Source organism: Larimichthys crocea, chromosome XV, assembly GCF_000972845.2.
Source record: "Larimichthys crocea isolate SSNF chromosome XV, L_crocea_2.0, whole genome shotgun sequence".
Lineage (NCBI taxonomy): Eukaryota > Metazoa > Chordata > Actinopteri > Sciaenidae > Larimichthys > Larimichthys crocea.
Window position 1 is genome coordinate 15,450,830 of NC_040025.1, and position 27,816 is coordinate 15,478,645.

The window sequence follows — 27,816 nt, forward strand, 5'->3', positions numbered from 1 at the left end:
GAGAAGAGAGAGGAGAAGAGATAGATCACTGGGACAAACGGAGAGTCTTGAATAAAAACCTATTAGCTACAAAGAAACGTAGGTTTCTTGCTGTTTCTTTCTTTTCAAGATCACCATTCAGATTCCAATTTTTCCTCAGTAGAGCTTTGTGCCATGAGATGACATTAGCAAAAGCTTAAAATGGTACGACACTCTGAGTATCTCTCGTTTGAATTATATTCATAAATACAGAATAAGATCCTCAATGGACTGAATAGGTTGCTTTACTCTAGGCTCTTTAAAAACACAACCAGTGTGTGATTGCATCATTGACACAGAACCACTATGAAAAGTAGTCCGGTACCTGATAAAGAAACATTTATATTGGACAATTCTGCAGTGCAGCACATGCGGTTTCTGTCCAGTGTGACAAAGTTGCAATACTTTGAAACTGCAGCTACAATTTACTCTTCATAAGCTACAGAAACAATATAGTTTGGTTGACAGACACTAAAATCTACTGGCTATGTAACATTAAAGCTATTTCACATCATGACTATTGTTCAGTATTATACAGTATTTATTAACAATCATTTTTATTTTTTTTGTAATATGTCCAAAGGCAAATCCAGCATCCTCGAAAACGATTGCTCACAAAGATATGTTGTAACAAATGGTAAAAAAAATTCCAGGGCGGAGGCTCCACCGAACCCCTGAGACCGACTCACCGAACCCCTAGGGTTCGATCGAACCCAGGTTAAGAACCACTGGTCTAAGCAGACAGTGAGCTTAGCACAAGGACTAGAAACAAGAAACAGCTAGCCTGGCCCCATGTTCAGCACCCCTAAAAATGTACTGACTAACTCACATGTCATATCTTGTTTGTCTAATTTGTACAAAAACCGAAGTGTAAAAATGACAAGTTGTCGGGCTGCCTTGCAACCTCACAGCGACAAGACTCAAAGAAGCCACAAAGCTAATCAGCTTCACATTTAGAGGACACATAGGCATTGATCTTCTTTTCTGCTATCCATTCCACTTTCTGCAAGAAAGTTAATGAACACATTTCCAAAAATACTGAACTGTTCTTTTAATGGTGCCTTTGGACATAATTACAAAATAACAAGTACATTTGTTTATAGCTGTATAATACTGAACAATAGGCATGATGTGAAATAGCTTTAATGTTACATAGCCAGTACATTTTAGTGTCTTTCAACCAAACCATATTGTTTCTGTAGCTTATGAAGAGTAAATTGTAGCTGCAGTTTCAAAGTATTGCAACTTTGTCAACACTGGACAGAAACCGCATGTGCTGCACTGCAGAATTGTCCAATATAAATGTTCTTTATCAGGTACCGGACTACTTTTCATAGTGGTGCTGTGTCAATGATGCAATCACACACTGAGTTGTGTTTTATAAAGAGCCTAGAGTAAAGCAACCTATTCAGTCCATTGAGGATCTTATTCTGTATTTATGAATATAAATTCAAACGAGAGATACTCAGAGTGTCGTACCATTTTAAGCTTTTGCTAACGTCATCTCATGGGCACAAAGCTCTACTGAGGAAAAATTGGAATCTGAATGAGTGATCTTGAAAAGAAAGAAACAGCAAGAAACCTACGTTTCTTTGTAGCTAATAGGTTTTTATTCAAGGACTCTCCGTTTGTCCCAGTGATCTATCTCTTTCCTCTCTCTCTCTCTCTCTCTCTCTCTCTCTCTCTCGTGTGCAGTATCGAATCTATGCAAGTCATTGGGGAGCTGTAGACCTTTACCTGCTCTGGTCTGGCTGTGTTAAAGGTCAGATATGAGAGGATCCCATACCCTGGTCTCAGATGTCAACACTGCCTGCCTCCCACAACTTGAATTAAGAGGCAAGGAAACGATGGTTGCCAGGAAATCACTTGTCCTCCAGCCTGTCAGTAACAGTCTGTATCTCTGTCAGGGGTGGAGTGTGTGTGTGTGTGTGTGTGTGTGTGTGTGTGTGTGAGGGAGAGACAGAGCACATATCTGCATGTGTGTTTGTAATATCAATACCCCACTGATCCTCTTCTCCCTGTTGTGTGTGTTTCTGCACAGCTCTGACTGCCAGATGTGTTTATACAGAGAGTGTGTGTGTGCGTGCACGGATTTATGTTTGTGTAGGCGTGTGACGACCAGGTGTATGTCTGAGTCTCTCGCTCGCAGTGAGAGATTTCTCTGTTGACAGGGCTGATGCTGTTTATTTTGGCAATATGCTGTCAGGGGCGGTGGGACACTGGATGTGTACTTGTGTGGATGTGTGTGTGTGTGTGTGTGTGTGTGTGTGTGCAGAAGAGGTTGTGCTGCCGGTGAGATGATGTGTGTGCGCCGAGCTGCACATCTGAATTGCTGTCACAACCAGAAGACAGCAGTCTGTAATCAGATATAATCACGTGGTGTGCACACATGCTCTGTATGTGTACTTCATGTGTGTTATTCTATAAGTTCAACAGCGATCAGGCTTAATTATGGACACACACACACAACCATAAACTCTCCCAGCTGTGCAAAAATCGTCCAAACTGTATCCAGACATGTTCTGTTCTCTGAAAAACAGACTGTGCTTGTAACTCTTGTATCTATGTGATCACTTAATTGTTTGTCCGTTGGTGTTTTAGATGTAGCCTTGTCTGTGAGATAGCACCCTACAGCTAACTACAGCTGCTAGATTGTAAAACTAGTGAGGGGGCAAATGTAGCACTATCATTTATTGGCACCACGGGGAATTCCTTTAGGTATCTGGTGTCTAACTTGGGTCCTTTGGCACAAACACATCACATATGGTGTCATAAAAGATTTTGTCATTTTAACCCTTTAAGGAGGGGGTCCACCTAAGATCAAAACTAATTTTTAATTGTCAGCTAATAATAAAATAATACTGAAACTTTTTCCACTGCTTTGTATGTGACAAGCCTGCACTTTGTACTGTATCTTCGCACTGATACATTTACTGTATTCAGTGAGTGAAGGAGAGCAGCAGCACGTTGAGTTGACCAATCATCTGCCACACAGAATGAGCTGCGAATGAGCTGTGAATATTCATACGACTAACGACTGATCACTGATCCCCAGAATTTACAAGAGCGAGTTTAGTCCAGTTTGTGGATCCTCGATATTCATGAAACTGGAAGAGGCAGATTTAGATGCATATTGATGAGATGATGGCAGCTAGAATAATAATAATAGCCAATTATAAAGCTAGTTACACTCAGCTAAGTTTGGTTTGACTTTTGAAGGTAATCTAACAGAGTCTCCCGTGGCTTTGCAAGTAGGCTTTAGCTAATGTTTAGGCAACAAACAAGCTGCTTGCGAATGAGGTGGAAGTATGTCATCATCATTATCTGACAACTGACTTCATCTAAAAGATTGTTAGTCTTCATCTTACTTGCAAAAAGAAAGACTTTCAGGTCATTGTAGTCAAACATTGATACAAATATGTTTTTGTAACTTTTCATTGTGCTAGTAGTCTGGTAGGCTCTGCATAGTGCTAGCATCCAATTCACATCTGTTTTCTAGATCACAGGATTCCCCATGTCAGAGATTCACTGAATTGATGATGAGGTTTTAAACTAGTTTTTACCTACCAGTTCTCTATTAACTGACATCAGTGATGATGATCCATTCTCTCCCCTTCTCTCTATTCTCTATTTCTGTAACACACATCTACATGCACCAGATAATTTTCAAAGGGTTTCAACCTGGCTTGAACAACGCCTCCGAGTAAAACAGCTTATATGATTGACTAAAAATGAACCGTTTGAAGTCAGCCTGAAAATGTACGGCTGTTTGACACTGAGGCTCACAGCTGTAAGTCTTTGATGAAACATGACTGTGACCTGCAACAAAAGCAGAGAAATAACTAGTTGCTCCAATTACCACACATATCATACAATACAATGTTAAACTAGTGTTACGTTAAGTGTATCTTCAAACGGATTACCTGGCTATATATAGGCGAGGGACTCAATGTTTTAGATTGTGAAAATCACTCCATGCAAATTTGATTAAAATTATGTGAAGACAAATATTTGAAAAAGAGGGGCTGTGTATGTCAAGTGTGAAGATGAATAACATGAATACATTACGGATCGGGGGGGATTAACGCATTTCAAATAGCCTGTGATGTTTGAGAATTATAGATTTATTTGTTCATCCAATATGCAGATGACAACACAGTCACTTGCAAGAGGCATCATACTGTCTTGTGTTAATGTATTCACTGACTGAAAGACCACCTCAGATCACAGGTGTGTGTGAGAGACAGAGGCAAAGACAGAGAGACTGCACAGTGCATTTATTTGAGCTGGCTTGTTTTTTGTTTTTTTTGTTTTTTTGGAAAGGTGCTTTGTCAATTTCTGTTTTATTTCCGTGTCTGTGTGTTTGTGTTCACAGCTTGCCAGTCTGAGTATGTATGAGTGACACATGTCAAACTTCTAAACCCTGGGGAGGGGAAGCTGTCATGAGAACACAGAAGGAAGGGGAGGAGGGATAGAGGGATGAAGTGGAGATAGAAAGAAAGATACAGGGAGAGAAATCCCAAGTGAGAAAGCAGCCTGTTCATTAGTGGCACAGGAATGTGTGTGTGAGAGAGCGTCCATGCTGCTGTGGGCGTGTGTGAGCATCACGATGCTAACTGGGACACATTTCCCAGAATCAACGAAAGCCAAATTTTTTAACAAAATCCTTCTTAGCTTAGTTTTTTTTTATTACCTCTGCATGAACCACTTTGTGTGACGCAGAATCCTCCCCCCTGCTACTGAAGTGCTGCGTTGCTTTAATGTGAGTGCTTATGTACTTTGAGTTACTATACTACACCACTGCCTTGTCAATTAGACCATTTCGCGAGTGTTTCAATCTCAGGAAATAAACTGCAGGATGAGAGGGGCTAACTGAAGTACAACCTGGCAGCCATTTGCTTTTTTCTACCCCCCACAATCTTCAAAATGTCGACCTCTGTGCTTTTCCCACTAAATATTACATATCTCCTTCTCTGTGGTGCTTTGTATTTGCTGAAGCTTTTCTTCTACTTATTCTTCTTCTTTGTTTTCAATTTTTCTAAGCCAGCAATTGTTTTATCCGTCCCCGGGCAGAATGCCTCCGCAGGTTCTGGGCAGGACTTCCAAAAGAAAAACTCTTATATATTCATAAGACAGACATACTCACCTCAGATTGTTCCAAATTGCATTCATGTTCTTGGCTGCACGTTACAGCGACGGGTTATAAGTTGAAGATTGAATTAGACTCAAGGAAGGAAATCATCAGCAGAGAAAAATAAGGATGACTGTGTGTCTGTGAGTGTGAGTGTGAGTGTGTGTGTGTGTGTGTGTGTGCGTGTGTGTGCGTGTGTTTCCCTGATAGTGCGAGGGAGGGAAGTGTTCCATTTGAGAAGACCAGTTTTCTGTGATCACAACTCTGATAAGAATTGTAGGAAACCACACTCACAACAAGCCACCCTGGAATACCAACTAGACACACACACACACAAACATACACATACTCTTTGTCTGTCTTTCTTTCTGACACATACACGCGCATACACACACACATGCACTCAAAGGCGCGCGCGCACACACACACACACACACACACACACACACACACACAAACACACACACACACACACACACACACACACACACACACACACAAACACACACACACACACACACACACACACACAGGGGGCAGGAATGTGTTTCCATGTTGCCTCCTTCTCACGATGTAGCTCTGAATTTGATTAGGTGCCTCGCCTTGGCAATGTAAATGTTTTCTTGTTGTGCATATAACACATCCATGGAAACAGGATTGCATGTGGATGCGGATGTGTTTGTGTGTGTGTTTGTGTGTGTGTTTGGCTTGCAGGCCAAGCGGTATAAATGATTTACTCAACTTACAGTGACAGTGCAGGGAAATGCCTGCCCAGATAGAACAGGATGTAGAAAATCAAATCATTCTCAAACTCAGAGGCAAAAACAGTCGAACTCTCTCATTCCTGCTTCTGATGCACACGCACACACAGTTTAAAGTGGCTAAAAACAAGATCTCTATAATAACAACGCATCAATGACAACTCTAAAGGGGTCGCTTGTAGTAATGAACCCAAGCTTTATAAGAAGTCAGCCTGAAACTTTACTGTTTTGGGTCACTGTGACTGCTCTCACAGCACAATTCTTGGCTGCAGCAGGCAGCTGTTTTCTGTGAAAAAGTTCTAATTGCACAGTACCTGCTCAGCAACAAACAGCACACAGACAGAGTTAGAAACTAGATGGATAACATAGTGGGGCATTTAGCAGCTAAATAGCCTGAGATTTTCTTTTGTAGAGACCAAAAACAATGGTGAATACTGGACAGATTGCCAGAAACTCCACATGAATAAAAACATTAGTCCATAACTACTGGATGTGTAAATAAAAGTTTAACCCTTTATTAGTAGATAAAAAACTTATATTAGTCTGAGACCTATAAGCTTCAACATGTGTAAATACACTCTAATTTGAATAATGCTTCTTGTTAGACTCCTTTCTGTCTTTTTCGTCTTCATGAGTGAGACAGAAACAAAGAGAGATAGATAATTTCACCCACCAGGAAAACTACACTCTCTGTTTGTGCGTCTGTCTGTCTCTGGTTCTTGCCAGCACAGCTGCTGATCTGCCTGCCCCAGTGGCTTCAGATCTCCATTATCATGTCTGGTGGAGGGATGTGTGTAGAAGTCAATAGCTCATCCTGATCTGTTGGCAATAATTTGTGATGTGAGTTTCAGTGTGTGTGTGTGTGTGTGTGTCATCGTGTGCCAGATCTCCACTTCTGCCAGACTACCTGGCAGTGTAAAGAAGGTCCTGCTGAGTCAAATTTGCAATGACAGGATGTATTGTGCTTGAATGTTTATAATCTGCTTGTCCCCATATAAGCCTGAACATAAATGTATAATTGGGATGAAGACAAAAGAAGACAATGCTCCCATTCGTGCAAACAAACGCACATACATTTATATATATTCTAATTGGTCGCACTGCTTTTCTTTTTTGTTATTGCAGACCATGATAAACGATACGTGAGACAGTGGTTTTGCATGCCTGTGTGTGGATTTGCATGTGTGTTTGTGTGTGTGTAACTGGAGCCCATCTGTCGTTGTGTATGCTGATATGGCAACTGCATCTGTGGGGAGCTGACTAGCACATTAGGAAAGAACACACACGCACCCACACACACACACACACACACACACATACTGAACCTGCACATACTGGACAGCCAACAGTTCATTTGACACTGTAATTACAGCCAGTGATCATGGATCTATTCATCAGCCCTCTTCCTCAGGGCGTCAACTGACCTCCAACAATATCATCAGGAGACCGGAGAAAGGGAGGGAGGAGAAGATGAGGGATGAAGGCTGGAGGGAAAAGAGAAGCAAGCGTGGAGGGGTGGAAGGAAGAAAAAGGACATGTAAAAAAATAATGGGCTACAAGCAAATATGGGAGAAAGTGGACGGGGAGTGATATAAAGATTGGCTAGGGTACATGTTTATGGGCCTGGAGGTGTGTTTGTTGGATTGATTGATTCATGAGTCTGTTCATCTGTCTGTGTGTGTGTGTGTGTGTGTGTGTCTGTGTATGTGTGTCCAGGCAGTTTACCTTCCACCACAGTCTCTTGTGTTGACCTCAGCTGCTGCTTCACTGTTGCATCATTAGGATGAGTTATACACCATTACTGCTCTACTGCTATCTATGGCTGCTGGTTGACCAACATAACACACACACACACACACACACACACACACACACACACACACACACACAGGCACACACCAAATCATGGAAAAATGTATGGAAACAGCATGCATAAGTTATGTGCACCAGGCTGGTAGGTGAAACAGGAAAGCAACGAGGAGTGATCTGGGAAGGAGAGAAAAGGGGTGAAGTGTAATGTGACATCATTATAATCCATCTGTAGACATAAATAGATGCATATGCGTATCCATTCACAAACAAACACTCTGTCTATAGCAGCTATAACACACGGTATGAAATGGAATATGTTAACACTTTGAGTGTGTGCTACATAATTTTTACTGTCCCATAAGCAGTTTTTATATTGATATATTTTTAATGTACGTCTCTGTTATTAAATGTGTTTTCTATTGTTTGTCGATACACCGTTACACCAAAGTTATGTTACCATAGAAACAGTGACTTCATGGTATCTGTCTGTATTTGATTTTGTACAGATAAATATTGACAGGTTGTCTTTTCTATGTAGTATTTCCAGCTTATTATTTGTCTTAAAAGTTTGTTTATCTGTACGGCTCTAGTACCAGACTCGTGCAGAACAAATGTGCTCTTGATAAAAGACTGTCCTAATTCAGGAAAACCTAAATACAGACTTTGTTCTCACACAGCAACCCACCTTTTAATGTCATGATTCATTGTCTATGCAGGAATCGGCATCTGTAATTGTATTTTTTCTCACATTCTTCCCAAATATCCTACTGCTCCTTATTATTATTTAACATTGTACATACTGAAACATTAAGATTTGAAGCTATATGAATTAAAAAAAAAACTGATATTTCCATAAAAATTACTTCCTAGCTGCTACATATTTTGGGGGTACTGTTAGCAAAAATTATTTTTGAGCAATGGTGCATGTGGCTTTGTGTGAGTGTGTCAGCCTCAGTCTGATACACATGGGCCTACTGGGACCACCCAAGCAGATGCTTCATTTACAAAATTATGCATTTAGGGCAGTGAAATAGGTCTGAATCGAGGGAGTTTAGGAGAGACTACAGAATGAGACCAGAGAGGACTAAAGACATCAGTGAGACATCCCGTTGTGATCTCTATATTGTTCTTTAGAAACTCCTGCCCTGTGTGTTAATCTGTTAGAGAAAAAGAGACACAGACAGAACAGAAAGGAAGGCGGAGAAGATGCACCGATGCCCTTTTACCATCTCTCAGGCTCTTTTCCCCTCTTTAAGTATTCATTAATCTGAGGCAAGTTTCTAAGGGCAGCTTGGACACTAATCATTACCTCCTGCCTCTCATCTACTCACATCACTGATCATCATCTCTTTTCCTCTCCTCCCTGCCATTTCTCTGTAAAATGGAAAAGAAAACACAACAGGGAAAGTGGACTGTTAACTCCTCTAATATTCTCCTACCTCGCTCCATCGCTTTCTCTCTCTCAACCACATTTTCTTTCTACATAAACTATAACCAACAGTGTTGGCAGTCCTCCTCCTGACACACGGAGATGAATCCAGTTCTGGTTGAAGGTTTTCACACTCAGATTGCACATTGTTGAGGTTCCCAACTGGCAGCAGCTTTTCTTTGAACTCAACTGACTGATTTTAAACAAAATATTGCGTATGAGCCTGCCGAGTGCTCACTATGTGTGCTCTAAAGCGGGTGTATGTTTTCGTCAGTGGCAGGTGTTGTTTCAGACTGTCTAAGTGTGTTTGTGTGTGCGTGTGTGTGTGGTCTTTATAGGCCACTTCAGTTCGTTATCTCGAGGGAGTAACATGAGAGGTTCCCTCTAAGCAGGCCATGTGTTTTTGCGTGTGTGTTTAACCTCTGGCATCCATTTGAAGCATTTTCATCAAAAATCACATCGCTGAGTCATAAATCAGTGAAACAGAAATAGAATAAAAAAATAGGAATAACTCACTGACTCGACAGCAACCTCATACATCATGCATACATCACTCGGCAAGCATGAGCAAAAAGTACTCATCACTAATGGAAATAAGAAACATGAAAACAACGCTCAAACTTTTTAAATTGAGCACACCTTTCTCGATGAAGAGTCTCAGAACAGAACTACACAGAGAGCACAGCATGACTCACATGATGGCTTTTCTGAGTAGCTTTACTTATTTTTGAACTTAAAACAGTAAAATATGGCATGACTAGCCAAGATGTGTGGTGACCATGCCTTCTGGGACTTATAACCATTGGTTAAAGTGAGCAGAAACACCCGAAAAAGGGTTAAATGCATTAAACTATATTTCTTTGTCACAAACTGCCTGTTTCTAAATTAGGGCTGCGACTTATGATTATTTAAAGTTTTGATTCATTGTTTTTTTCTATAAAACAACCTGTGATGATTTTGATCATTGTATCCTTGAGTTCACTTCAACACTGACATTGTACTTTGCTAATTTTTCCCTAAGCTAAGCTGTCACATCACTTTTCAAATGCACTTCAGTATGTACGATATTACTTGAACGCATCACTGTTTGTACCACTGTGGCGTTCAGCACTGAGCCTTCAGTTCAGTAATGTATTCAGTCACGCTGTCACATTGAGTAAGAAACTAGCCAATACTATCACTGCACATGAGGCTATGACTAAGTTATGACATTATGATGTTTCTGTCTTTTATGGCCTTCTAATAAGCTTAGAATAAAGAAGAAACGTACAGTATTGTGTATCACAGCACGTTAAGTGCTCTGAATCACCAGTGAGTGGAAAAGCTAGTGAATCTCTTATTATCAAAAATGCTGATTCACTATAATCACAAATTGCTAGAAAAATGACTAATCCTTCCAACTCTAATATAATGTGAGGGCGAAGTGACCAGCAAAGCATTCATGAGAGGTAGATTGAAATGGAAGGGGAGAAGAGGAGAGACAATTTAAATATATCAGCTGAGGGTGGTGGAGAGGAGAAAGAAAAAAAAAATGCCGGTTCCCTGAAAACCACAGTGTGATGAAAAATTAAGTTGGGGAGGCACAGGAGAGGAGATGAGTGCATGGAGAGAGAGAGAGAGAGGGGGGGGAGGGAGGGGGAGGGAGAAAGAAAGTGCTTTTACTGCCGGTCACTTTCACCAGTCTGTCTGGGAGATGGACGGATGAAATCAGACTCCTATTAAAGTGCGCTGGAAAAGTAGAACCTGCGTTCTTCCTGCTCCAGCTGTATCTTCTTTTTTTTTTTTTCCAGCCTCCGGTACCTTCACGGTTATGCTAAAACATCTGAGGCTCAGTAGCTCTTTATTGTTTTAGACCCTTTGAGGAGACTCTTACTAAACTAGCTCAAATCCTAATGTTGCTTGTTCAGCAACATGATCACTTTTATCTTTCTCTGCAGAACAACCATTACATTTGTCAACAAGCTACTGGATGGATTTCCACTTTGCTCATCTAGTTTTTAAATAATCCCCGCCAAAGGAAAAAAAAAAAAAAAAAAAAAAAAAAACTGGATTGAAATTGAATTAAAGAAGCCATTTCTTCCTCCTGGATTACTTTTTTCGTCCATGCTCTCCCATGCCTGACGCTATCCTCTCTCAGGGACTGCACAGTGGCCATTTGCATTTCGCTTTAATATATTTGCTAAATTCAAAAGCTTCAAGAGATCCCCACTTTGCATTTGTTTATTTAGTTCAAAGTGGTTTTTTTTCTGTTACTGCCCAAGAACCTTGCAGAAATTTGAAGCGTAGTCAAAATGTGATAGATAAATATGAAAGTGGTGTGCTTGGTATTCTATGGAGAGAGGGGCTTTGATGTTATTTTTGCAGTGTTAAGTTAGCTTGTAGCTATGGTGTAGCCTGTGCCTGTAGGTGAGGGCTGGCAATTCCCTTTTTGCTTTTATTGTCTGATGCTGTTGGACTTGTGGATGATAGAAAGGCTCAGCCAACATAACTGCGTTTACCACCTGGATCTGCACTGTCAGCAGACAGACTCTGCAGCCGGTGTGTGTGTGTGTGTGTGTGTGTTTGTGTTGTGTTTGACCTGGGGATGTTTTAGGGGTGGTTGTGTCGTGTGCAGACGATTGATTTGTACTGACATCAGGATCGTACCTAGCGGTGCAATGAGTTCTCCAGGTTAGCAAGGCGGGAGGCGAACAGAGACAGAGCAAAAGAGAGAGAGAGGGAGATAGACGGAGTGTGACACCTTTGGGTCAAATCAAACTTTCGTTGGGGACACACACGTAGCAGAAGAAGGCAAAAGATGATCTGAAAGATGGGAATGTCAAGTCTATGATGTGCACTCTGCTGAAGTCATACAATGCAGTTAACTAGTGAAAAAGAAGAGAGGCGGATTGGAGCCAAAAGCTTCCCACTCCTCATTTTATTTCCCTGTTCTTTCCATTTTCCTCTCTGCTTCCACCCCAGCACACACACACACACACACACACACACACACACACACACACACACACGCACACAGTGTTGAGTTTCCACAATGCTTGTTAAATTGGAGGCTTAATTTGAAGCTGCAGGCTTTCTCCACAGGTCACATGGAGTGAATTTATCCACAAAGGCCAAACTTTGGATTTCATTAATGAAACACACACACATGCACACACAAACTCACGAGCGAGTCCTTGGATCAGCGAGGCCTAATCAAACTAAAAATCTCCCGGGGTTGCAATTAGGTTTGGAGAGCCATAGTCCTAACTAAAAAAAAAACAACTAAAAAAACCCTTTCATTAATTCAGAATAATACACATATTTTCTCTGACAAATCATCACCATGCTATTATGTTTCATCCATTCACAAGCAGCCATTACACATGTATTGTACCACTGCAGAAATTGAGCACAAGTGACACACTTGCAACCTTTCATGGCTTCTTTTCTTTTCTTTTCTTTTTTTCTACTATAGCAAGTGTCGTCTTATTCAAGTTATCTGAGGTTTTGACTTTAAAAACCTTTTCTGTTTGGCACAACTAGGTTATGTTTGTGCGAGTGTTGTTTGGCTCCAGTCACCTGCAACCTTGCAAGGTGGATGGACACATTTAACTTTGCTTAAAAAAACATTTATATGTGAGGAACAGATGCATCCGCATTTTAACAATACTAACAATTTACAGGGATGCCAGTGACTGGCTGTATGCTGTAACTTTCCATCAACAATCTAACATTCTCACCCACCTGTGCTGAGGTGGCTTCTCGCTCTATTTCTTTTTTTAAAACAATTTTTGTCACTTTTTGTGTGAGCAACTGAGTGCAAAACTCTAAATGTGTTCCAGAAGACACTACGCTGAAAATATGCAGCATTATTCCCATATTTAAACAATGCTGTATCTCTCCCTCTCTTATGACAGCCAGCTTTTCACTTTGCCTTCCAGTGTCACTAGTCAGATGACATGCTGTACAAACTAGTTCCAGTACACATCCTTAGACACAGCAGTGCTTGGAGCTACTGTAAATGCTAACATCAGAATGCTAATATGCTTATGTTAAGCAGGTATGACGTTTACAGTTTTTAGCACTTTTTTAGTTGGCTTCATTTCCCAGCACCGGAGGTTGCGTCTTGGGTACACCCTGGACATCTGGCTCATCACAGGGGGACCGTGAACTTGAAAAAAATGATGGCAATCGTGGTCAATAAATTTCAGTCTGGACCAAAGTAATGGAGCAACTGACTGCCTGATAATCACTAGACCTGTCGGGTAGCTAAAAACGAATCAGCATAAGTCAGCAAAGTATTTTTCTTTTGTTCAGACTAAGCAGCTGGTCGAGTTTTCTCCAGCTCCAAACATTCACATAATGTAAGTTACTGATTTATGAGAAATGCTTTATAGTGTTCTAAAATTTTACCAAAATTATTCCTGGACTTATGACATTACTCAACATGTTATCCAAAAACATGTGATCCTTAATAGCCTTATTGGGGACCTGTTGGGGAATGGGGATTGTTTCATTTCCTCTCCTTCATCCTTACGCACTATTCCCTTTTGTTCTTCGCTTGTACTGTATGCACTCATCTCCTTACCTTTCATCTTTCCTTTCTATCATCTCCGTGTCCTTTCCGTTCCTCTTTGCTGCCTCTATCAGACAGTATCCTCCATTTTTCTTTTGATATTGTGACTTGAATAGCACAGCAAGCTACTGTGAGTATCCTGATGACCTTAGCCATGGTACCACTCTGCTCCACAGGAGGCTGAGCTAGTCATCTCTCTGTTAAATTCTCAGGATGAATAATATCCATATCTATTATTTCCATTTCATACAAATGTTAGTTAACTTTGTGTGAGGTAGTGGATACACACATCTCAGGCACAAAGACAGAGAAACGTGAACAAAAAGTTCACTGATTTCACCACTAATTGGTGCACAAGTCTTTTCTCACATTTAATGACAAACTCACACTCACAGCACTGAGAATATTTTTCACGCCTCTAGTTTGGTACATTTTGTTTGGGTCAAAGAAAAAACATAATACATTGTTTTCTTTTAATTATACTAATTGGACAATTTTGGCAAGTAACTAACTAAATTAACTAATATAATGGAAGCATAATACTACATCACACACTTTTCAATGAACCTATACATTACTCTATATGCTCTTATACAAATCTCTCACACAAAAGTCTTATCACAGATCATTGTCTGTTTGGTTTCCACTCTTTTCATGTGGGTTCAGTTTGGATCCGTAAACCGAGCTTTCACACCAGCCCATAACAAACCCCACTCAATGGGCAAATGGCCCCAGAATTTGTTTTCAAGTGTGAAAGAGCCTTAAATGTACTTTATACAGACGCAGAGTAAGACCATTTATCAAAATTAACAACCACCAATTCCGTTTTTCTGGACAAGAAATAATGTAGTGACGCTATATATCTTCTGATAGCAAAACTACTTCATGTTAATTGCCGCAGTAAGTGATGTAGAGTGTTCAGGCATCCGGTTTTTTCCAAATGGTGGATATCTTAGGGAATGAAATCTGCTTGAATATTAATGTATTTCCACTACATTTTTCTCCTCGACCGTTGGGAGATCAACTAGAGCTCATATGCCCATGAGATGTCTGTCCAGCTTTAGCTAGGTTGCATACAAACACACACGCCCACGTGCACACGCACACAAATACAGACTGGAGATATAGAAAGGGAAGCTGATCAGCCGCGTGGAGCGGGGAGGGCATTCCAATGGGACTAATTAAAGGGATGGAACAGACTGCAGAACTCATCTGAGACCACCACTCTTTCTCCAGCTCTATCTCTTTCTCCTCTTACTCTTCCTTTCTGCTTTGCTCCTGTGTGTTCGGTTAATGAAAGCTACATCATCCAGGGTTAGAGGATCCAATGCTGCTTTTCTTACTGCTACTCACACCGGCAAATAAGATCAGAGGAGGTTCTATCTGACGTCTGCAGTGCCTGAAGGGGCTGCTGGTAACATTTTCTCGACACATATACAACATGCAGATGAACACTAAGTGTAAACGGTAATGTCCTCAAACAGTTAGCACACAATATTACAGAATATACAGTATTTTGGTTCATCAATGCATCAAGAGGATGTTTGTGAGTCTGTAAATGTAAGTGTGTGTGTGTCTGTGTGCGCATGAGTCACCATCGGCGACTGAGTTTGATACTGATGGAGAGTCAAGCTGTTTAGATACTATTGATCAGGACCCCGTGTTCCTGAGCAGTCAGGCACACACACACACAAACACACACACAGCTTCCCCCCCCCTCCTTTTTCTTTCTCTCTCTCTCTTTTCCTGCTCCTTTCTGAATCCATTTCTATATTACACACCCACTCATTCTGCGGCAGACAGACCAAACAACCAGCCAAAATGAAGTGGCACTGCATCATCACAAACACTGCTGTGTGTCTAAATGAGTTGGAGAGGAAGCAGGCAGTGTCTCTGCTTTGTTTCCTAATTATTTACTACAAGCAGAGCATAGGTGTGGATAGGAGGAAGGGGGGTAAGAGAAGGAGGTGGAGGGAGATAGACTAAAGGAGACAAGATGAGATGAATGGGAGAACGGACGAAAAGCGACAATAAATCGTATATGTGTATGATTCTCTGCGGGTGTGTGTATATGTGTGTATGTGTATGTGATGCCCTCTAACCAGAGAAAGCCTTGGCTCAGCCTGTCTGGCTTTGCAGCTTCTCCCGGCTCTAGAAATGCCTGGCTGCATAGCCAGATGACTCACACACCCAGCTCAGAATTCACGCCAGGGCTTAACACACACACGCACACACTTCCTCATGACAAACACACGCATGCATGCAGACATATGCCCAAATACGTGTGCATAAATAAGCATACACAGACACAGCCAGGTGTGTGTGTGTGTGTGCGTGTAATCTCATCTGCACAGACTCTCAAACAAACCTGGAGAGTTTGCATTTCTTACGTCATCACATATAATCTCAAATGTATTTCACAAGATTTGTTTTCTGCGCTACACATTTCCTAGCTTACTAGAAAAGTGAATTAACTATGAAAAGTAAAGCGTAACCTGACAGTAAGCCCACAGTGTTAGGAAATTACATGCACATCACTTTATTATACTACAAGTTGATTCTAGTTCCAGTCTTCAGTGTTCATTCCAATTTCCCAGAAAACAGAAAATAAATAAATAATTATGCACTTAAAACCAAGAAAAAGACATACAAGGCAACATCATGTTTACTCCGATCTGAGTAAAAGCTCCTCTGTCAAAAAATGTAAAGACAAAAATCAACTCCTTGAGGTGTGGAGAGTTGGGAATTGCAAAGTGGTCAACAGTGTGCAAACAAGAGTGGTAGTAGTTCACAGAGTTTAAGTGTTTGGGGCAAATCTACATCCTCCAGACAACTGAGATACACCCACGTCCACCTATCAACATGATGTGTTCACAGTAAAATGGGTTGTTAGGTTTTTTCTTCATGTTATATTGTAGTCTTATGCTTCGCTTGCCTCCTGCAGTTATTCATTCACACACTCACACACATATATATGGGGTATACAAGCCTACTTACAAAACACAGTTTTCCTGGTGGAGAAAGACAGTTTGTCTGTCTGTTGTGGAAGTTTCTGTGCTGCTTAGTGCTCAGAATATAAAGTACTTTAATCATATGCATCCCGGCTCACCACTTCAATGTAAACACCTGTCAGCATTTGGACAGACACACACTCACACATCAAGATTTTGTGTGTTTTGGAATGTTTACTCTTTGTTCTGCACCCTGCCCAGAGCAAAACAACAAAAAAGAAGTTCTTATTAGAAGGTTTATCACTTTGTTTTTTGAGTTTGTGTGTGAATGATATTTGTCAGACCTGTGTAGGCTGGAAAAGCTTTGGACTGCTTTGGATTACAGTACTCTTCACACATCAACAACAGATGTCATCTATTTGCAGCCATCCAAATTCACAAAAACATACACAGTAGTTAATCACTGGGCAGTGACGATGTAGACAGTATTAACAGAACTTGGCACATTACTGTTTTTGACGTGTTCTTATTAGCTGCCAAAATACTGAATTAAACAGACAGTTTACAAATAATATAGTCTGTGAACTTCATCACTTTGTTTCTCTCTTTTCATCTCTAGCTCTGTGTCACTCACCATATTTTAAATGTATTTTCAGTAAACAATAATTTTCCCAATTCGTTTTTTTTTCAAAGAAGTACTGTAGGTTGTGTGTGAAACTCAGTTGTGTGTATATGTTTTATACGTATTGTACATGTGTGTTTTATTAAGACTATTACTGTGTCTCAGTCAGAGTTAGGCTGTTGTGCACCAACCAGAAATGACCGCTTAATGCAACCAGGCCTAGCAAAAGCCCCAGCATTTGACTGCCGAAATACAATTTTTAAACATATGTACAACTTACATTTATATACTGTGCTATTCACCACAGCCACTTCGGCTCCAGCAGCTTCCTTGGCAGCATTTTTCACAATGTGACATAGCCAAAAGCAGAAGGGGAGCAAAAGCGTAGCGACCACTGAGGGCAAGAAGTGTCCAGCGTTCCACGCTCAACTCTTTGACAGTTGTAAATGCGCCATCTTGGGTACTCGCAGTTCACTGCATTTTTGCCATAATTGACAGTGTCAGTGCATTCAAAATAGCAAGTGTACGTTTGGAAGTACACAACTGAGACACAGTGTAAAGGTCTGTGTGTTGGCATGCAAACATGGTACGGTCCAGCAAAGTATGGGAAACGTGAATTTTGATGGAGTCACCAAAATGATGTCAGTTTAATCTGAAGGGAACATGAAGATCCAGCCCAAATCGTCATGGCAATCCATCCTATAGTTGTTAAGATTTCAGTCAAAGCCACAAATGTCAACCTTGTGGTGGCCCTTCAGGAAAAGTCAGTGGATCTTTTAAGTTATTAGGATTTATTGTCTTGGAACCATGAATGCCTGTGGAAAAGTTTGGCCCACTCCATGAGATACATTGAGATTTCACTAGATAAGTGCAGATCCACTGGTGGTGCAGGAAAAATCAACGTATCCATAATATCATGGGGATTTGCCTTCTGATTTATAGTAATCCATCAAATAGTTATAGATTATAGAGATATTTCAGTCACTGTAATCTTGTTGCCTAGCATGACTAAAAAGTCAGCAAGAGGGAATAAATCTGCATTTACACACTACACAACAGGAAGCAAAACGTCTTCCAGTGTACAGTATATTCTACTTGTTATTTTATGTGTATTCTCTGTGTTTTACTTTCTTTCCTGCAGAATGCGGGAACGGGGTCCTTGCATTTGTGGAGTAGGTCTGTGGAGTCTACTGCTGTCCCTCTGTCTGGCCTCCCTCACACATGCACACAGGAGCCACACAGGTAGGTAGATGTATGTGTTTATGTCCGTTCATGTGTGCATATATATTTTTGTGTGTGTTCCTGTCAGTGTCTGTGTACAAAATTGACTGTATTGGATCTATTGTGGATTACGCTGCAGGCAGCCTCTGCAGCCAATTTCTTTTTACATGTTGTAAAGTTGGAGTGAATAGGGTGTGTGCCACCCGAGGGAATGCAGAGGTCGGATCCACAATGAAATACGAGACTATGGAGGCTGGTTGCCAAGAGGAACACACAAAAAATTCTTTAAAAAAAAGGAAGGAGAGCAGTAATGTAACAAGAAAGGTCTTTTCAGTTCAGGGGCTGCACGTCTTTGCAGTCCCATCAGAGTGAGGCGACACTCCAAAATGCCTGTAGGTTACAGTAGAGACAGTGAGCAGTGAGCATTATGGATTAGAAATCCCTGGATGCGTGATACCCCTCCCATGTGAGCCAAGTGGCTGAGTCACTAGCATGATTGAGCCCTGAGGACTATTACTACTTTCCAGTTCATTTCTCATGTGAAGGTTAGGTATCATAGCCTCTGTAGTTCACAATGATCAGCTGTGTGTGACACAGAAGATTACCTACCTTCAGGAAAAAAAGCTTTAATAGAGAGCGAATCGCACCTGCTACTGTATCAGTTTATGAGTAAGAGCTTTCTGTGCCTGAGGTCATGCTGTTCACTTAAATACACTCATGGGCTGAAAATATGAATATGAACTCCTCTGTGTATCTTTGTGAAGCTTTCAATGTGTAGATTTTATTGGCTGTGGCTACATTCAATGCAACAAACCTCTAAATGCCCCCAACACTTTGTCAGGTTACGCCTGCAATAAAATCTGATTTTATGATGGTTATAATGTCCATTTTTTTGACACTGTCATAGAGATGGTCATCGCTTCAGTTTATACAACTCAAATACACACGAAGATAAATAAATCAAAGCAAGTAACCGTGACCGAAAAGGTGTAGGATCAAGCTTTTGCTTATAACATCTGCCTTTTAATATGTTAATTGTTATGTATAGATCTCTTTGGATTTATACACTGAACATTATACATTATATGCAGAAGTTAAAATGGGATTTGAGGGGGAACACTTCATATACTAATATGAAGATGTCTATGGAGCCCAAAAAATCACAAAGTCATAAAAGGTTAGACAAATTAAAGATAAAACAAAATACATTTATAAATAATAGTTAAATTAATTAATCCTTAGTTAATTTATCCTTAAATCTTATTTGTGACTCCTTAACTCCAATTTATTTGGTCTTGGTGCATTTTTAATCAACTATGTATTTCTCCCACTCACCATTTATCATTTTCCTTTTCACATTTCATCACACTCGTGAGAACTTTAATGAAAACACTGAGCACCAGTCATTTAAGCTAGCTACCTCACTGAAGCGATCCTCTGTGATAAAATGACACCAGGCAGTGCAGATGATGTTAAATATTCATATACCCATATACACAGTAACATAAACAAGTAGTTGTCTAGCTATTAGGTCTAAAGTAAAGTTAGTTGTTAGAGAGGTGTTGATAATTTCCATAGCTGCTGTTTGTAGTGTTGCAGTATTGGATCACTTGTATATTTATTTTTGCATTAGGTGTGTAGGTATTTGATCATAAGTGTAAATACAATAAACTTTTGACCTAAAAATAGTGCAAGATGAAAAGTTTAGGGATCACTGATTACAATTCATCCTCTGGAGATGATGAAAATTTCAAGGCAATCCATTTAATAATTGTTGATTTCATACTGATTGTTACAAATAAAGTGAATGTTTAGAGATTTAAATGAGAGTTTGGAGCAGTTTTCAGGTGTTTCAGAGAGAGAGAGGGTAAGAGGGTGTCTGTGGAGAAAGCTCTGTCATCCATGGTCCAGTACATGGTCTGAGATGGTGGGAACAGACCAGATACTAGACAGTCTGCATGGTCAACTGAGTACGGTGGAAGAAAACGTTTGTGAGGTGGAAAAGGGCTGCAGAGAATGAGTTTAAATCTGTTGTGGTAGAGGAAGCATGTGGAGATGTGATTACATTACACTAAAATAATTTGGTGGCGTGAACAAAGATGCAAATCTTTGCGCTCCAGGGGTTTCAAGATGTCACACTGCAAGTTTAAAAGGTTGATGCTGCTGTTACAGAAATGATCATTAGGACAGCAATTATAATTTCAGGCCTCCAGACTTTTGGAGGGAAAAAAAACAGGGTAATTGACAAGGACAAAACCAAGAAGTGATGATGGAGTCAAGGTTTTGTATTGACCGTTTGACTTCATATGATGGGAACTGATGGCTTTAAAATGTTAAGCTCTGTTGTGATAAAGTGGCAGTCACCAGCTGCCCTTCATCTGAACTGATTATCGTTGTTTGCCAGTGTTGTTACTGGCTGTCTTACGTCACTGAAGCTAAAGATATTTATACTGCAGTCAGCATACTGTATGTCTCAACATCTGCCGTGCACGGATGTTCCATTAGGGGATGACTGAAAGTGAAAATGATTGATGAGTTTGAATCTTTTCCTAAAATCTGTGAAAAGGACGCAGCATCTTCGACTGATATTACATTAGTCCTTTGGCCTTCTGTGTAGAAATTTCTCATAATGTTATCACTTCCCAGAAACTAAAAGGTTCTTTGTGTGAGTTATATATGTGTGTGTGTGTGTGTGTGTACAGTAAGTGTGTCTCCCTTGTGTGTGTCCTTGCTTTGATGCAAGTACCTATAATCATGGTTGTGTGTGTGTGTTGTTTCTGTTTGTGTGTAAGATTGACTCTGCTACTCTCGGGCTGCCAGCCATTCTTGACAAGGCAAGGGCAAACATTTTCATAAATAGAGGGATGGTGAAAAGACGTGGAGAAAGGACGGAGATGCTCCCTTATTGTGGAGCATCACTGGGCTTTCAGTGAAGTGCTGATGTCTGCACAAAGCAAAAAAAAAAAAAAACACTTAAAACAGTGAGGTGAGAGAGATACAATGAAACGACACAAGATGAGAAAAGTTTAGTAGTTTAGATTCTGCCATGGCTATTTTATCCTGTAAAATAGTGGTTCTGTTGGTAGTGACACAGTCGTATGAGTGTGTGTTTGTGTGTACGTGTGTGCCGTCTGTGCGCTCCTGTTAATGGGTGATTGATTGTGGAGTAAGTTGTAATCAGGGAGTTACAGCGTTATCCAGTTGCAGGTTGTCTGAGTGGGGGAAAAAAATACGAGTAATCAGATAATTACTGAATACAATCCCTTAGGTCACTTCAAGGTTGACACTTGCACACATACATTACACACACATGCTGTCTCTTCCTCTTACACACATACATATGTTCACATGTAATGAAATTTTGATTGTGATACTACTGGGTCGAGGGAGTGACTGAATCCATCATGGTACCCCGCTGCATGATGGCTGCTGTGATTACATCCTCCTCGCCTCCTTTCCTTCATATAGCTTAACTGTATTTGTAGCAGAGGTTATGACAAAGATGTATGTGTGTTAGGCCTGGATGATAAATGAAAATGATTCAATTCAAATTTTTGTTTTTGCACGATATGAAAAAGTCTACATCTTAAAACGTTATTACAACGTGCTCAGGGTTATCGCAATTAAAATTCTAAATCCAAAATTGACCAAAATTATTAATTTTTGATCAGCAAAATTAAAAGCAGGATTGACAATTCACCCAGTGTTTTCATGTTTTTACTCCACCTGTGTGCACCTTCAGGCTCACACCTGAATTAAAAAAAAAACACATCACATAGCTTGCACCTACAGTTTTCATCTTGACACCATGAACACTCCTGGCGTCACACATGAAATGCAATTCTTTTACTGACCCTTGATGTCCATTGTTACCACAGTTATCTACAGTAGCTTCTTGAGTGTGTTAGTATTTATGCGTGGTGATAAATTGTTTCACTCAATTCTGCTGTGAGAATACAGGAGGAAGCTGTTACAAGAAACATTGCAATTATCTTCTGTGACAACACAACCTTGTTATGCTGATCTAGCCCCGTTACAGCTGACTAAAATAACATTATAGCACATTTATGTGATTGTGACGATGTGCTGGCACCGGGAGAGACTCACTTCTCACAACAAACCCACTAGTCTACATCACATTAGGCTTCAGGTTACCGACAAGGCCACCTTTTATTAAAGAGTGGCTTGTAACTAACCAACTAGTGACCCAGTTGACTGGTGAACTAGGTGTTGTTTTTACTTTTTAAATATATATATAGATATTATTATATTCATATTATTATATATTATTTATATATATATATATATATATTTTTTTTTTTTTTTTTTTTTTTTAATTTGACCATAAGCTCTTACTGTGGTACATTCTCCCATAAATATAGTGGTTATGTCACACTGTTATATCATGTTGCCTCTTTTTAAAGAAGAATTTGAAAATGTAAATAGTTATCAAGCTATGAAACAATTATCTATCAAACAAAACAATAAATTTGGATTGTGTATTTGGAAAATTGTGATATCCCTACATTGTGTACAAAAACATTACTTTTAGTAAAAAGGTATTGTAGATAATAGCTGTTCTGATTCATGACAATCCTATAAATTGTGACGTGAATATTTCCACTATTAGCACACCTTACTATACACGACTTTATGTATCTTAACTCCAGGAGTTTAGTCATGTTCAAGTGAATTTAACAGTTGAGTCAATGACAGGAATAGAATGACAAAAGACAGTGATCTGAGGTCAGTTTGTGTTTGTGTTACAAGGTGTGAAGCTATGGGCGTCGACAGATGTTTGCTAATGTTAGCCAGCTGCCTGCAAATATTAGATGATGCTAACACAGGAGCAAATCAATTAATGTGTGGACTTTCTTCTGGACTTTCTAAAACTGATCATTAAAGTCCATCCCATCTCCTTTCCAGCACCTGCTTCTGACAGCTTGTAGCCGACCTGTATTTTTGGATCTTGCAGATGGTGCAAGTCTTTTATTATTGCTATTTCACCACATTTTGCAGGGAAACAAAATTAATTTAAAATTATTAATCTCCCCCAAACTTGAGATAAAAAAGAAAAAAAAGGTTTTATTTTTTTGGCCAAATCTCCCAGGCCTAGTGTGTGTATTTATGTTCTTGCCACCAGCTCAAGAGGCATGTGCTGACAAGACAGTTGTGGCGACCTCAGAAGAAAAGTTGAGGTGGCAAAAGAAATCTCAGCATGCTTGTATATGTGTGTGAGTGTGTGTGTGTGTGTGTGTGTGTGTGTCTTTCTGCCTAGCTTCTGTTCACCTTTTATTCCACATATTTTTATCTCTCAGAGATGCCTCTCCTTTAACATCGATTCCCCTCCATCTGTTAAACCATCCATCCTTCTGCCTTTTCCTCTTATTCACATGTTTTAGTACACACATTACTACAGAACTGTGTGGCTTTATACGCAGACCACAGACCTCTTACACGCTTAGTGGAGTACAGATCTCTTGCAATGAAGAGATCTTATTTGTGGACAACATCTAGGCCTCGGTTAAATGTCTCAGTGACTTTGCCAATAGTCTTGGAGAAACAGCTTGGCTTGGATTTTGAAGTAAAGCGAAACAGCGATAATGCTGATCACTTCACCACACACTGTCGAGTCATTGATTCTCAGTCTATAGGCTGCAATCTCCATACATCGCCACTGATTACAGGCTACTAAGAATTTAACTTATTCTGAAAGGAATCCTGTCTGCCAGGAAGGGGAAACAGAGATGTAAGGACAAAGATGTATAGGGATGCTAAGATGCATGTGTTAAACCACTCTCACACAAGCTCAGAAGGGCATGTGCATTCAGTCATGCACACAGACAGGCTTGCACTAAATGCACACACACATATGCACACACACGTATGCACACAAACCTATGCGCGCACACACACACACACACACACACACACACACACACACACACACACATGCACATTTAAAGAGGCTCTCTAATGTGATGTGCAGAGACAGGCTGTCTGCCCTCCTTAGAGGCTGCTTCACAGTAAAGTTGCACTCCATGCCTGATCTACAACATGGCTCCATATGGCTTGTGAAAAATTCAGGCTGAAAATTATAAATGTGAAAATTTTCATTCCCTACCACTTTTGATTCACTGGTCAGAGAGTGTGTTTATGTCTTTTATGTGAGAGCGAGGGAGTGAACTAGAGGTCAAATTAATTAAATCAACTAATTGAAAAATCAATTGATTGGGGCAGATAATCAAGATCGCTATTTATTGCCATTCAGTCTCTTGTAATACACTTTACAGATAAACCAACCCAGTATCTCCAGAATTGTCTTCATATTGCACCTCATGATTTACATAAAATACAATTTTAAGCATCAATGCAGCAAGTAGTGGGCCCTTTATGCAGTGAATGGAAAATTAAGGAAGATCAGCGTGGTGGATGTGTGTGCATGTGCATGTCCGACTTTCATATAAGAGACTCCAGTTAATCTCACCTTTTTATTTATGTTAATCCAATATCATTTCTTGATATTAACAAAAGCAACAATTATCAAAACTTTGGCATTAGATGTAAAAAACAAACAAAAAATAAATAAACTATTTTAACTGTCTGGCAGTTCATGGCTGTCACATTTGAATCATGACACACATCTCTATGTTGCTGTGTAGTGTGTGTGTCAAAAGGCTTCGACTGTGCTCTTCATAAGGCAGTGGATGGTATATAATTGAATCCTGCTTTTAAAAAAACAATATCAATTTACTATTCACTAAAATTTAATCTTTGTTGCCGTGCTACAATATAACAATTTGCAATGTCTATTTACACACAGTATAAAGCAGTTTATATAAACAAATAGAACAGAAACGGCCTTAAATTATATTTTGCTTCATATTTATGATGTGTTGCAGTGGTTCCCAGAATGCATGCACCCTTGGCCTGCCTTCAAGGCACCCCTCCTGAAAAGATTTGTTTATTTCATTGATCATTTATGGTGCACTTTTTCAGCATGTTAAAAAAAAACAAGGCAACATTTGCTATTTTCTTACATTTACTACATTTCATATTACATTTTTATCAGAATACAAGAGCTAAGAAATATATAATAAAACTGCCAAATTATAAATAGTTAAATTTATGACTGTTGTAGCCCTTTTGCTGTGTGGCAGTGTAAAGTAAAGCAATAAAGTACAATTTCACTACACTCCAAAAGATAAAAATTGTGCTATTATACTATATATATTAATTTACATTTTATAGTTACTGGTTTCTTTGCGGATTACAATTGTTCATTTAAAAACATGTTTTTCTGCTGAGCCTGTCCAAAGCAGTGCTCTGTGAGCGTGTTAACCGATACTTTAGGTACATTTTTGCTAATAATTCTTTTGTACTTTCACTTAAGTAGTATTTTTAATGCAGGACTAACTTGTACTTGAGTATTTCTACATTATTATATTCATACTTGTATTTACAGTAAGCAAAGGATCTAAATACTTCTTTCATCTACGCTGTTATGGTTTAAATACATTTTATTTAATTTCTCATTATGGAATCGCAATTGTCTGAAGATGTCATGATCTCTATTACATTGGTTTACAACAACTTGTCTGAAGATGTCATGATCTCTATTACATTGGTTTACAACAACCAAGATACCTGTTAATTATGATCTGTCCATTTGTTCATCATTAGGGGTGTTATATATCCCTTGGCTCTCTCTCTTCTTTTCTCCCTTGCTCCACTTCAATTGGTGTTGACAAATTCCAAGGAACTACATTTGCATATACTAACCTTCGCCAATCAGTGTGTCCTTGGTAACGCATGTGTTGTTTTAACCATGATGTATTCAGTTATTAAGGTGCCAGGAGTGTATTTGATAACTGGCTACAGGCACTCTGGCCTTTTGTAGTCTATCAGAGGATAATCTTCTGTGTTTATTCCTACTCAGATATGATGCCATCGAATATTCAAGGAATGTGAAATACATTTTCTAATGTCTGTCAAGCAGACTGCCTGTTTGCTGAAGTATTGAACAAGAGGGTCACAAAGGAGCCAAAATGGCTTTTCTACCAGGTAGGGAAGTGTGTTTATAGCTGTTATTTTCTACCAAGTGCAGAAAATGAATATCTATGAAAGTAGAAAGGTGATGCCAGACAGCGAGATGCGCTCTGCTAGGAGGCAGAGTGATTCATGGCCTATGCCTGAAGAACCAGGTCGACAGATAAACAAAAGCGGACTGTGAGGGTGTGATTGGGTTACTAAGGACCAGCCATGTGCTCTGAATATACAGTATCTAACTATGTAAATGTGTCTTTGTGCCTTTGCCATTTATTTCTGTTTCACCACTTTAGGGCAGTGATTCTAGACGACACATAAGTTTGCCTCAAGTGCAAGAATCTATGAATGTGATGGAAATGTGAAGTTTCTCATTGTTTAGGGGATTTGTTTAATAAAAGACAATAATCAACAGCAGCTTAGTAGGTACAGTATAATGTTTAACATATTCACCATTTTGGTTTTGTGTGTTAGCAAAAAGCACAAATTACAGCCGAGGATGATGCGACAGTCTTTGCTTTTGCAAGTATTCAACCATAAAAAAAAGTATTTTTTAAATTTTAAACTAATGATGCAAGAATAAAAGTCAGAAGATCATCAAAGTTAGAAGGATTCATCATCTGGGAACTGTCATTATGTGGCATGGTATGGAAATATTTCACAGGTTAAGTGAAAACTTTGACTCTTTGGTGGCACCAGATAAAAAGTCAATGGATCAAGTTATTACAATTTATCCTGAGGGGAACATGAATGTCTTTTCAGTTCATTTAATAGTTGCTGAGGCATTTCACTAAAAAAAAAAAGTCAAACTTATGCTGGAACTAGACAATGAATCACTAAGAGATATTTCAGTCTGGACCACATTGGTGGATTGACTGACTGACACAGCATGGAAAAAAATGTGTTGCTGTCAAATGAAATGCTCCTGTGGAAAAAAAAGAAGAAGAAGTAAAACATGCTGTGAGCCAAGCTAAAGTCATCCATGGCCACGGTTGTATAAAAATCCTGAGAGACAGGTATTTCTATAAAACTACCAACAGGTCAAATGATAAAGAAAGAGTCTGACTCAGAAACATGCCACTACAACATTTTATTGACAAACACACCAACAGAGAACCTGAGATAGATCCTGAGAAAGTTGCAGAAAAAGGGATTCATGCTGTGCTCCCACACAAAAAGTCTAATCCACAGAGTTAACAATAAAAGCATTTACAGTATGTGTCTGGGTGCTGTAGTCACTGTCTGACTATGTGTTTGCACTAATTCGTGT

At 39.6% G+C, this 27,816-nt stretch overlaps 1 protein-coding gene across 1 annotated transcript in view; it reads left to right on the plus strand.

The window, feature by feature from the left end:
* LOC104932092 (protein FAM19A2) overlaps window positions 1–27,816 on the plus strand; it is a 71,653-nt gene that overhangs the window by 15,930 nt on the left and 27,907 nt on the right. The window contains exon 2 of the mRNA XM_027288239.1: window positions 18,421–18,521. Within this exon, the coding sequence (XP_027144040.1) occupies window positions 18,422–18,521 (100 nt within the window). The 5' untranslated portion in view covers window position 18,421. The remainder of the gene's footprint in view (window positions 1–18,420; window positions 18,522–27,816) is intronic.